The 12,243-nt window shown below is 55.4% G+C and overlaps 2 protein-coding genes across 2 annotated transcripts in view; one reads left to right on the forward strand and one right to left on the reverse strand.

Moving 5' to 3' along the window:
• Positions 1 to 8,550, reverse strand: part of Eef1d (eukaryotic translation elongation factor 1 delta) — a 15,869-nt gene extending 7,319 nt beyond the window's left edge. Inside the window, exons 1-4 of the mRNA XM_031359353.1 lie at positions 8,446 to 8,550; positions 4,842 to 4,856; positions 1,610 to 2,709; positions 7 to 49 (exon numbers count right to left, since the gene is read on the reverse strand). Coding sequence (XP_031215213.1) covers positions 7 to 49; positions 1,610 to 2,709 — 1,143 coding nt within the window. The 5' untranslated portion in view covers positions 4,842 to 4,856; positions 8,446 to 8,550. The remainder of the gene's footprint in view (positions 1 to 6; positions 50 to 1,609; positions 2,710 to 4,841; positions 4,857 to 8,445) is intronic.
• A 245-nt stretch (positions 8,551 to 8,795) lies between these two features.
• On the forward strand, positions 8,796 to 11,383 carry Tigd5 (tigger transposable element derived 5). The gene has a single exon (XM_031346460.1). The coding sequence runs from the start codon at positions 8,977 to 8,979 to the stop codon at positions 10,900 to 10,902; it is 1,926 nt and encodes a 641-aa protein (XP_031202320.1). The 5' UTR covers positions 8,796 to 8,976; the 3' UTR covers positions 10,903 to 11,383.
• Positions 11,384 to 12,243: the final 860 nt, after the last annotated feature.

Genomic DNA, 12,243 nt, shown 5'->3' on the forward strand with positions numbered 1-12,243 from the left:
GTCAAACCAGATCTTCTCGTGCACTAGGAAGTTTGTAGCCATTTTTCTGCTGAGATGGGAAAGAGTGGCTAGGTCAGCCTAGCTAGGGTCAACCTCTGGCTTCACCATCCCACAGGCTCCAGGCCTCCACAGCCTGAGCACTCTCAACAGGTCAGAGGTAAAGAACCAGACACCTCAAAGACTATCACACGCTGGGCCAGCTCACAGCCCTGGTTGGGTCATCAACTACCTTGCTGCAGCCTATGACCAGACAGTTCTCAATTCAACACCAGCCCCTTCCACACACAAAAGGAGAGTCAACAGCCCTTCCTTCACCAAAGTGGGCTCCCCTACCAGGGCCTGGGTGAGTGCTGGTCCCTAGGCAAGTCCTTGGGCCCTGAGTTTTCTAACCATACAATCCAACTAATACAGTCTAACCCATACTAGCGGCTACAGAGCAAAAGCAGCTCAGCTGGAAGGCCAACAGCCAGCCATATCCACCCTTTAGCCAATCAGATTTGTAAATGAACAAGCCCACTTTGTTCCCTAAAGTTACTTTCCATAAAAATGTTATCCCAGTATGCAGTATTTATTATTCTCTCAATATGATATAGTACTTTTATATAAGTACTTTTAGTACTTATCTGTTTTTAATAAAGATGGTGAAAAGAAAATAAAACAAGGATACAATAAAAGCTCTGTGAATACCAAGACCAGAGTCCAGCTCACTATGCTTCTGCAGAAATGCCCCACCCTGCAGCCCCTATACCCGGCACAGTATGGGAGTCAGGGTATGCAAGGTGCCCACAGAGCCCTCCATTCACTATCCTGCCCTTCCTGCCAAGTGTGATAGACCCACCCAATCTCACTCTGCCAATTTTCTGTGTGGAAGGCCTCAGGCCACCACTAGCCTATCCTAAGTGTCTTCTTAGCAGAATACAGGCTTGACACTGCTTCCCTTCCCTGGGACACATTAGTGAACACAGGGTAGGGAGGTGGCAGACAAGACATAGAGATCCCCAGGGAATGGCTCTTCCCATTCCTCCCTCACCGCCCCAGATTGGTGTTACTTCTCAGGAGACCTGGGACCATCTACTTCCTTCCCCTGACCACTTCTGTCCCCTCGGTGTTTATTCATTACACTTATCTACCTAGGAGACCACTTCTGATGGTCACAGTCAGTCATTCCTTGGCCTTCAGAGACCAGTCTTAGAACTCCACCTGTGTTGGAGCAAGATCCCTTGGAGGCCTGGAGCTAGGCAGCTTTCTTTTCCCACAGGGTGGCCAAAAAGGACAAGCATCCTTCAGAGGCCGCCAGACCAGACATGTGCTCTTGGATCTAATGCCCACCTTACCTCAATGGGCATATGCTATAATCTTGGCTATGGGTATCAAGACCTATCGGGTGCCAGACCCAGTTACAAGGTTTCCCATTTACCCTGTCTCTTGTGCCCTTTAACCCCTTTCCCCACCAACACAACTCCAAATTCTATAACCTTCAAGGACAGAGCACTAAAGGTGCCCATACTAACTCTACACAGGGGAGTATGAAGAACCCCAGCCTAGAGGCAACTGCCTCTGTTTTTGTAGCCTAAGTCAATCCCAACACCTGCAGCCATATTTCTCCTACTTGGGTCTCAGGCTGGACATGGATGGGCCAGAACGGGGCGTGGGTCGGTGAGCCAGGGAGGCAGCTTCTAGGCGCCAGGCTATGCGCAGGGCCTCAGCGGCATGGTGGCGGCACTCAGCGCTGTCGTAGGTTGGCTTGCTGAGCCAGGGGGCCTCTGCGTCCTTGTGTAGGAAGTACCAGTAGGGCAAGGCAGAAGGAGCCTCCCCCTCTGCCCGTTTTGACCCAGCTCGCTTGTTTCCTACATTATTGCGGCTCCGACGGTCTCTGCGGCCCCTCCGGGTACCCTCGGCCTGACTGGCTCGTTCCTGCAGGCGCACTTTCCCTGGGGGGTGACCATCAAATAGGGCCTCATAGAAGCCCCTCTCAGCTGCATCATACCGGGGCTTTTCCAGCCACACCTCTCGCACCAATGCCTGCAGGCTGCCCAGAGGAGGCTGGCCATTGGCTGGTGGACAAGGCTGGCAGGCAGAGGCCAGGTCAGGAGTGACAACCTGCTGGCCCGTGTCAGGAGTCCCCTGCCTACGGCTCCCCTCTGCAGCCAGCAGCAAGGACTGAGAACACTCTACAAAAGCCCGCTCAGCTTGATCAAAGCAAGACTTGTTGACCCAGATTCCCCAGATCACATGGTGGCATGCCACATGGCTTCCATGTGTACAGGGCCCCCGAGGGGTCAGAGCAGGTGGCTGGGCTGCTTGGGCGGCTACATCTGCCAGCCTCTGGCGGTAGGAGCTTTCTGCCTGGTCGAAGAGTGGCTTGTCCAACCATACATGGTCAGCAGAGAGGCCCACAAGGGCCAGGTCCGCCTGACCAAGCCAACTTTTCGGGGAGCGCTTCCTCTTTTTCTGTAACGGCTTCTTGCACTCGTGGCTCTTCCTAGGATCACTCCTGCTGCTGGTGTTGGGAGTCTCTGTCTCATCGGTGTCCTCCGTGTCCTCCTGGCTGGGCCCGTTCACAGCTGGCACTTCGTCCAGGAGCTGATGGACAGAGGTGGCGGCGGCTTGTGTGGCCTCATGCTCATGGAAGTGCCGCTCGGCTTCCTCATACTTGTGCTTGTCCTCCCAGACGGTCTCCAGCGCACAAGAGGCCTTCCCACTCCTCATCTTCGGGCGCAGCATTAAAAAGCAAGCACAAGAAGGCAGTTGCAACACAGTAGAGGCACCTGCCTCCCTTCCCCTCCTCAGAGGAGCAGGCAAAGGTGGGCAGGGAGGCCTAGGGAAAGGAAAAGGGCCAGCCACCAAAGGGGCTTCACCAGATGACATGCAAGGGCACAAAAGTCAAATCCATACAAGGAACTTTTGTGAGTCAAAAACAGCATACAAATATATGCATACATCCACATCTTAGTACTATGAATTTTGCCTATGCTATCCAGTAAGCTCAATAGTTTCAGAAAGGGATCTAAACAACACCTTCAAATTCACCAGACACCTTTTCTCAGGGGGCCCCCAGCTAGGGTGCCAAATAAAACAAATAGCTGTACTCATTAACAGTGGACTTTAATATAAATAATCAGTAGGGGTGTTTTGCAGCTTTGATTTTTTTGTTTTGTTTTAGTATAAACATTCTAAGAGATGTTCTATGCTCACTTAGAGCAAGAAATATTTCACGGCTTATGTGAAATCAAACAGCCTAGCTAAGTTTGTGTTTGGCATATGTTGAACCTGGCACCTCCTTGAGGTGGCTAAGGTTTCTAGTTCACTGACAAGGACTTGTGAGTGCCCAGGTGGATGGAGCACCAGCAAGCAGGGCATCCTAGAAAGTCACCTGCACCTACCTTGGCCATACAACTATCCTATACAGACCAGTGTACAGGGGCAAAAGAGTTTTAGAAAGGGGGCTGTCAGCAGCAGAGACTACACGCACATCACCACCACCACCAGAGATCCTTAATCTAAAGGTGACACTACATCAGGTGGCCACCAGACTACATCTCTGGAGCCATCTGAACTACAGGGTCATCGCAGGGCCCTCACTATCGGGACACTGTATCTTATTTGTTCCTGTCACCAGTGGACAAGACTCTTGTCTCAGGACCTCAGCTTCCTCACTAGACCTTTGTGGTGTTACCTCAAAGGCTACATGACTTTCAGTTCCCTCAGCAGGATGTGGCTCTGAGCACACAGCAGCAACCAGAGAGGCAGGACTTGCCTTTACCACTCCTGAAGCCAGATGTGGCTCCACAGAAAGGGCAGGCTCCAGGCTCTACCAGCCAGCCCAGAAGGCCGCAAGTAAGTGCTCTCAGAGCGGCACTGCCCTAGAAGGGAAACCCTATCAAAATTCTTGTAGTCTGGACTCATCTAACATTTGAGGACCAAGGGTACAGATGCTGCTCTTATGCCTCTTCTGTTAAGTCTGTAGTAACAGACCCAGGTCATCTGCTGGGCATTCATGCAGTGCAAGGATACCCTTTGGCTGGACAGCAATCCTGTCTAGGGCCTTTTCCTAACACACCCAACAAAGCACTTGACTGGAAGAGTGTAAGCTATCTAAACCTCGCCCATGTGGAGGAACTCAGAAAACTCTTCCTGTCTTGCCAGGAAGCCTACCTCTAAGTGAGAGCTAAAGTTCTTTAGTGCAATCCATCCAAGCTCTCTCACTGTGAGGAGCAGGGACCAGGAGCCACAGAGGCCCAAGGTAGAGAGGTCTCTAGGCCACCCCCTCACTTACCAAGGCCAAGTAGCAGGGGCAGGAGCAGGGACAGAGGGGGATCCCAGGAGGCAGAGCATTGTGACATCACCCACTGTCACCAGGGGGCAGTACATGCCATCACAGCAGGACATGACTGGCTCTCGGTTCTCCTGGAGTATTTACTACAGGTCTGGGTTTATCCCCACTCCCCCACTCCCTTCAGCAATGCCCACTAACCTGCTCCTCCCCACCCCCAACTTAAGACTATAGAAACCCTCCTGAAGGAAACAGATATAGCTGCTTCCAATGCTCCCCCATCCACCTCCCTACGGGGCAGAACAGGGTCACAGAAACTAGGTACTTCCTCAGGCCACATATTGATGTTTGGCTACAGCTTCTCCATAGGGCAGAGAGCTAGGTGCTGACCTGCTTGGTGCCAGGGCCACATGGGTGCCTACTTGCCACCAGAACAAACTAACCACACCACTGCCCTGTTCCAGCGAGCTCAGCTCTGCATAGGTATGCCTCCCTCAGACCAGGCAATGGCTGGGGGCTCCTTGGCTCAGGTGAAGGGAGATACAGGGCGCTGTGTAGGTGTACTTACTTTTGCTTTGGCCTCCTAGGACAGCATGAAGGAAAAGCAGCAAGGTTAGAGCGGTGGGAAAGGCCATCCATGCCAGACAGCAGCTTGGGCAGCCTTTTTTTGTTTTTTGTTTTTTAGAGACTGGGTTTCTCTGTGTAGCCCCGGATGTTCTGGAACTCCCTCTGTAGACCAGGCTAGCCTCGAACTCAGAAATCCGCCTGCCTCTGCCTCCCAAGTGCTGGGATTAAAGGCGTGCACCACCACTGCCCAGCTTGGGCAGCCTTTTAGAAGCTGTCTGTCAAGATGGCACGGCAAAAGAAGATAAAATGCTATGTATCACCACCGAATCCCAGGTGGCTGCCTAAGTCCTCAAACGTGAGAGGTAACACTCTTCCATTAGCCCTTGATATGGAGCTCTTAGGGTTCCTATTATCTAAGAAACAAGCAGAGACTACCACGGAAGCTGCCTGGCCCCACCCTCTTCTGAGCTCCTGTAGGTGAGCTAGCACAGATGCTCCCTCAGCTGTGAAGGAAACCCAGCCTCTCTCCTTCAGTGACAGGGCTTTGGGACCATGTGCTCGAGGTCCAGACACCTCTAAGCTCTGGGTCTCTGCTGCCACCAGGCCCCAGTGTATATTTCTGGGGCCTAACACAGAAATGATGCCACCTTTGTGTTGGTGACATAGAGACCAAGCAGATTGGGGTGCCACCCCAAGACAGTAATAGTAGTAGTAGTAGTAGTAGTAGTAGTAGTAGTAGTAGTAGTAGTAGTAGAAGCAGCAGCAAAGGCTCCCAAGGGATAAGGTCTTCCCCAGCCTGCTTTCCCTAAAGGTACACAACAGGTTGAGAACTTTAGCCAGTTTGCACCCAGACTTGGGCATACCTGAACTCCACTGCTTCTCTGGAGGACACATACATGCAAACCTGCAGCTGTCCAGGAAAAACCAGCCTGGAAACAAGTAGCAGTGAGTGTCTCAAACCCGCACAGGTCAGGTTTGTCGGTCCCCACATCCCTACACAGGGTTGGCCTTCTTCCTCCTGAGGCTTTAATCTAGGCCATAGCAGGAACATGCTGAAGAGACTGAAGTACCAGAGAGAAAGCAAGCTTCCAGAGAAGCAGGCCCAAAAAAGGACCTAGACAGAAGTGGCCTAAACAGGCCCTGCCCTGTTCCCAGTCAGAGGCTGGACTCCAGGATACAAGACCCAAGGACCTGGTCACCTTAGGTCAGCTAGAGAGTTCATGCCTGAGCTCTTGGGGCCCCGGTGCAGGCAGCTCAAGTGTCAGACATGGCCTGATGGGTCTGGAGATACAACACTGCCAGGCATGGCCATGCAGCCCAGCACCCAGACCTCCTCCACTCACAAGAAACTTGTACTAGTCTTCTAGCTGCAGACTCTGAGGGCTGAGCAACAACTGCTCTGTAAAAGGAGCGCACAGGTGTTCCGGGCTCTCCTAACTTCTGCCAATCTGGGCCAGGCAGCAGCCTCTGGCTTGAGAACTGGACCCCGAGGAAGATAAGAAAGGACATGTCACTGCTGTGCCCCATTGCAGTACCAAACACCAAGAGGGTTCCAAGGGCTGGAAATGAGAAAAAAAAAAAAAAGTCCACAGAAAAGCTGGCTTTCTGAGCCCACGCCCTCTGCCCTCTGGACACTGGGAGGTAGCATGTCACCTTCTCTGGCTTGATAGTGATGGGCTCCCAATATTGTCTGTCCTCCACAGGAGTAGAGATGAGCAAGGTGGGTAGGGAACTGGTCTGCCAGAAAGTTCAGCTTGTATCCCCTCACCCCCAACAGCAGCATCCTCTCAGCTCACCTGGCCCGTGTCTGTGAATCAGTGCTGCCCGTGGGGGAGGGGGGCTCTTTATGTGTCTGGTGTTCAAAGGGGCAGCTGGCAACACTTGGAATGTGAAGGGGACTCAGGAGCAAAGACTAGCTTTTTAGTCACAATGGCCACACGCAGTGGGGTAGCCACGCTGCAGCGAGGAGTGGCGCCTATTGGCACAGGAGTGGTGCCTTGATCTCTTTTTCATGGGTTAAGCTCTTAATCTCCAAGCTCCCACCCTGCTTCTCTGTCTCTGGGATACCCCAGCCCTACTCAGAAACACTGCCCACCTTGAGACCCAGAGGCTAATGCTGTCATTCCAGTCTAAACTCAGGTAGCCCCCCAATCTCCTTACCCCAAATGCCACTGTTTGCTGGCTCTGTTTCTGTTCCAGCTGACGGTACCCTGACCTGACACCCTTGGGACTTTGCTAGACAGCTTGTTTTCTCAGCTCTTTCTTTACACCTGATAATATCTGTACCATACCTCACACTTAAGGGGGTGGGGGTGCTGGCTGTGTGCCATCTTAGACACAGGAAGGAAAATTAAGGCTCTGATTGGCATAACCACCCGAATCTGCTGCGTCAAGCGATGTGTGGAGCTGGACACCGAGGCATGTTCCAGCACCCGGGTTTCACACAATAGTCTCAATGACTCCAACCTTCAGTAGGCACACAGCATCCCTGGCACAGAAGAAATGCTCAATGCCAGCATCTCCTACCCACACCCCTCCAAGTGTCACTTCTTGCTGACTATCAAGCCCTCTCAAGCACTTTTGCCTCATCTGCACTAAACCACGGAGCCTCACCTATCCAAAAGATAAGCCCCGGAGGACAACCCTGCAGCAGCCTCCTCCTGAGGACAGAAAGCCACGCAGAGCAAAGCCCAGGCAACAAAGTCTAAATGGCTCCCGCTGCCAACTCTGCAACTGTTTGCTGAGTTCTCCCACAGTCCGAGAGGAGGTTCATGATGAACTGGCCATCACAGAGCCTGGGAGGGGGCTCCTTGTCCCTTTGACTTCTTCCTCTTGACTCTGCTGCCCCATGGGATTGGCTTAGAGGGCACTCGGTGGTCCTGTCTCATCCGTCCTTTGCTTCATCCACGATAATCCGCCCAAGACCCAGTTATCCCTGAGTGACAGGGCCAATTCAGAAGCATCCTCGAGTGTAGCACCCCAACATTAGCTTCACCAAGTTCTTTTGCTGCAAGGTAGCCGTTCACTCTAGAAAACCATGATGCCTGGAGAGAGCGCTCACGTATTGGAAAGCTCATGTATCAGAAAAGGGGCGACCGTACCCTTCAACGCCCCTTTCCCAAGAAAGCTGCCCAGACCATCTTATTCAAACCAGTTAGTAGAGCCAGCCCAGTTACTTTTGAGCCAATCGGCACCACGTGCCCTGTTTTCTATCCTATGTCCGTGGACCGTATAAGTTCCACCAGTCTACACCCGAAGCAACCTCCCTCTATGCCTAGAGCTCAGGCCCTCAGTGCTTAGCCGCAAGGACCTAGGAGGGCGTTGGCAAGAGCTGGGGCAGACGAACGCCGGCCCCCAAAGTTCCGGAGCCCGAGCGACAGCAGGCAACCGTGTCACTCAAGGCCGTGCCGAGCCGCTGCGCGGCCAGCCTGAAGCAGCGCTCAGAAATCTGGCAACCATGTGGCCAGCGGCCTGCCTCCACACAGGCCCAGAGGCCCGCGTGCAGCCCGCCCTGACCCACTGGAGCCAACCCTAACGGCGCGGGCCCGGGCACTCCAGGCCTCGGCCGCACGTGCGCTCCTTGAGGCGGGGCCCGGGGTACTCACACGCCTGCCAAGGACGCAGCAACCAAAAGCTGGGACCGCGAGCTCAGGACTGCAAAGGAGAGGGAGGGAGACCGCGCAGCTCCCGGAAAACGCAGCGGCACAGACCACGAAAGGCGCGGCGGGGGACACAACCCTGGGCACGCGCTGCCTTGCCCTCGGAGCATGCATCACTATGCGTGCAGGAACCAGCATGGTAGAATCAAGGAGACAGCTACCTCGAGGGCCGCGCTTCACCTTAAGAGTTGTCGCTAGGAGCCGAGAACCGGATCTCCCAACACGCCGCACCCCTCCGCAGCCCGAAGAGTGGAGCCGCCCGACTAGGAGTTGGTGTGCGCATGCGCTGGTGACGCGCCCAAGGCCAGACCGGGCGCAGGCGCCACGAGGCGGAGGGGCAGGACTTGCGGTCCCGTGCTTGCAGGGCTGGCGAGACAAAAGGGAGGGACCCGGGCAGCCCCGCCCCCGAGCCCCGCCCCGAGCGGCCCGCGCGGGGTGTCAGGCTCGCTTTCCCGGGTGGTCCCTGGCGCCGACGCCATGTACCCCGCGAGCCCTCCAGCCGGCCCAGCCCTGCACCCGGTCCCTCATCGCGCTCGTCTTCCCCCGCCACGGTGCCTTGCTGAGCCGCCGCGATCGCCGGCGCCCGGCCCGGGTTCCACGGCGCGCCCGCCGCCCCCAGCGCCCGGGCCGCGGCCCCGGGTGGCCGTGAAGATGACTTTCCGCAAGGCCTACTCAATCAAAGATAAGCTGCAAGCCATCGAGCGCGTCAAGGGCGGCGAGCGGCAGGCCAGCGTGTGCCGCGACTTCGGCGTGCCAGGCGGTACTCTGCGCGGCTGGCTCAAGGACGAGCCCAAGCTGCGCTGGTTTTTGGACCAGCTAGGTGGAGAAGTGGGCACGCAGCGCAAGAAGATGCGTCTGGCCAACGAGGAGGAGATCGACCGCGCCGTCTACTCATGGTTCCTCACCTTGCGCCAGCACGGTGTGCCGCTGTCCGGGCCAGTTATCCAAGCGCAGGCTGAGGCCTTTGCTCGCCAGATCTACGGCCCCGAGTGTACCTTCAAGGCTAGCCACGGCTGGTTTTGGCGCTGGCAGAAGCGCCATGGCATCTCTAGCCAGCGCATCTATGGTGAGGCTGAGCCCCCGGCCGCAGGCCCCGCGCCTGTCAAAGAGGAGCCAGCGCAGCCCTCGGGCGCCGGTCTCCTACCTGACGGCGCGTCTGCCACTCTACCCCACTCCGAGGGCGGCTATGGAGACGAGCAGATCTACAATGCTAACGTTACTGGTCTCTATTGGAGGTTACTTCCGGAGCAGGCCTCCACTCCGGGCACTGGGGACTCGAGGGAGCCTGGTGGGTGCAGCCGACGCTGGCGCACCGACCGAGTGACAGTACTGCTGGCCGCCAACCTGACGGGCAGCCACAAGCTGAAACCACTAGTCATCGGGCAGCTACCGGACCCACCCAGCCTGCGTCACCACAACCAGGACAAGTTCCCGGCCTCCTACCGCTACAGTCCAGATGCCTGGCTCAGTCGCCCGCTTCTTCGGGGCTGGTTCTTCGAGGAATTCGTCCCTGGCGTCAAGCGCTACCTGCGCCGAAGCTGCCTGCAACAGAAGGCTGTGCTGCTGGTGGCCCATCCACCCTGTCCAAGTTGGGCCACTAGGATGCCTGCCCTAGAGGAGAGCGAGGAGACTCCCAGGCAGTGCCAACCTGAGCTCCTTGGGTCCCCAGAGGAACTTCAAACACCTGATGGTGCGGTTCGAGTGCTCTTCTTATCCAAGGGCAACAGCCGAGCACACATCCCTGCACCGTTGGAGCATGGCGTGGTGGCAGCCTTCAAGCATTTGTACAAACGGGAGCTCTTGAGGCTTGCTGTGTCTTGTGCCAGTGGCTCCCCTCTGGACTTCATGAGAAGCTTCATGCTCAAGGACATGCTCTACCTGGCTGGCCTCTCTTGGGACTTGGTCCAGGCAGGCAGCATAGAGCGCTGCTGGCTGCTGGGTCTGCGAGCAGCCTTTGAGCCTGGGCAGCAGCCGGCCCACCAGGTAGAGGAGACTGCTGAACACAGCAGGGTGCTCAGCGACCTCACACATCTCGCAGCTCTGGCTTACAAGCGCCTGGCACCTGAAGAGGTGGCCGAGTGGCTACATCTGGATGATGATGGAGGTCTCCCTGAGGGCTGCAGAGAAGAGGTGGCCCCTGCAGCTCCTCCATCCCCAGCTAGCCTGCCCTCTAGCATAGGGCCTGGAGAGGAGGAGGAAGAGGCCACTGAGCAAGGAGGAGTGTTGGTACCTACTGCTGGGGAAGCTGTTTGGGGACTAGAGACAGCTCTGAGGTGGCTGGAGAGCCAGGATCCCAGAGAAGTGGGGCCGCTGAGGCTCGTGCAGCTACGTTCCCTCATCACCATGGCACGGAGGCTTGGGGGCATCAGCCCCTCAGCAGCAACTTCTGATGATGGTGTGTGACTCCCTTGGCCCAGTGGCCTTTTTCTTGCCGCACTGGGAGAGAGAGGGCATATGTAGTCTGCCATCTTTCACCTTTTCTCCCTGGTAGTCCACGGTAGAGGTCCGGGGATTCAAGCTCAGCCCAGCTTGGAGGAGTTCTATTAGTAAAGGATGAGCTGCCCCATGAGCCACGGGGTCCTGGGGCAGTAGCTCAAAGAAGCAAATGTTCTTCCCTGGGTAGGCACATGTGGGCACACAAGCACAGCACCTACTGGACAACAGTTGACTGTACTTCCATTCTGGCCCCTATGAGGCACACGCGCGCGCGCGCGCGCGCGCGCGCGCACACACACACACACACACACACACACACACCTGCCTCAATGTGCACTGGATGAGGCTGCTGCTGTTTCATCTTCTCTGGTGCTACCTGGTCTCATCTCAGTGGGGAAGCCCTTGGTTTTGTTTTAAAAACACATTAAACCTGTTTGGAAAGATGCTCTTCCTGGGGACCCATGAGTGCTGGCAGGGTGAGGTGGTCTCTGGGCTCTCTTGCCCTTGCTCTGATAACTGCAGGTCCTCATGGTGCTGGATCAAAGCCCAGGCTCCAGTGCCTGGCCTGAGGTGGTGCACTCACAAGAGAGCGGGAAGGGAAAAATGGAAGCTAGTGTTTGGTGAGGTTTTTGGATGCAGCAGAGAGTATAGCAAATTCTGTCTTATTTGGATTTTTAGTCCCCCCCCCCTTTAAAAACTCCATTCTGGATAGGTCTTCTATTCATGAGGTTGGCAAGTGTTTGGATTTGGCTTGACCAATGGGCAGGACCAACCACAAAGCACTTTGTCTAGCTCCAGGGCAATCTGATCTACCTGGAAACAAGTCATTAGCCCTTGCAACCATCTGGGAACTCTGCAGTGCCTTAGAGTCAACCCCTAACCCCAAGGGTTCTTCCTGCACCAGCCTTCCCCCTAAACTCATCCACCTGGAATTGCCAAAGGTGTGGCTGAGGACCTATCGTTGGACAGCCCAGGTTGCAGGAGAAGAGGCTCAAAGGAATGTCTGTATTTTGTATCACTCTGCTGCTCTCTCCAACTGTGGATTCAGATTACTGCTGGCCATCTAGAGCTAAGGCACCTGAGTCTTGAGGAGGGGCACTATGCCTTTGCAGGAATACCGTCCTGAGCCCTTGTTCTGGTCCTCTTTCCTTATCTTCATGTCTCCTAGTCCAAGCCTTGAAAACATGAAGTGGAGAAGGGAAGTGGGTGCAACAGCTTAGCAATGGGCAGAGCTTTGGGTGACGTATCCAAAAGTGATTTCCATGTAAGTCCAAGAGTATAGCTCCTTGGAGCCATGACTAACATCCC

Source organism: Mastomys coucha, unplaced genomic scaffold (genome assembly GCF_008632895.1).
Source record: "Mastomys coucha isolate ucsf_1 unplaced genomic scaffold, UCSF_Mcou_1 pScaffold11, whole genome shotgun sequence".
In the NCBI taxonomy this organism is placed as follows: domain Eukaryota; kingdom Metazoa; phylum Chordata; class Mammalia; order Rodentia; family Muridae; genus Mastomys; species Mastomys coucha.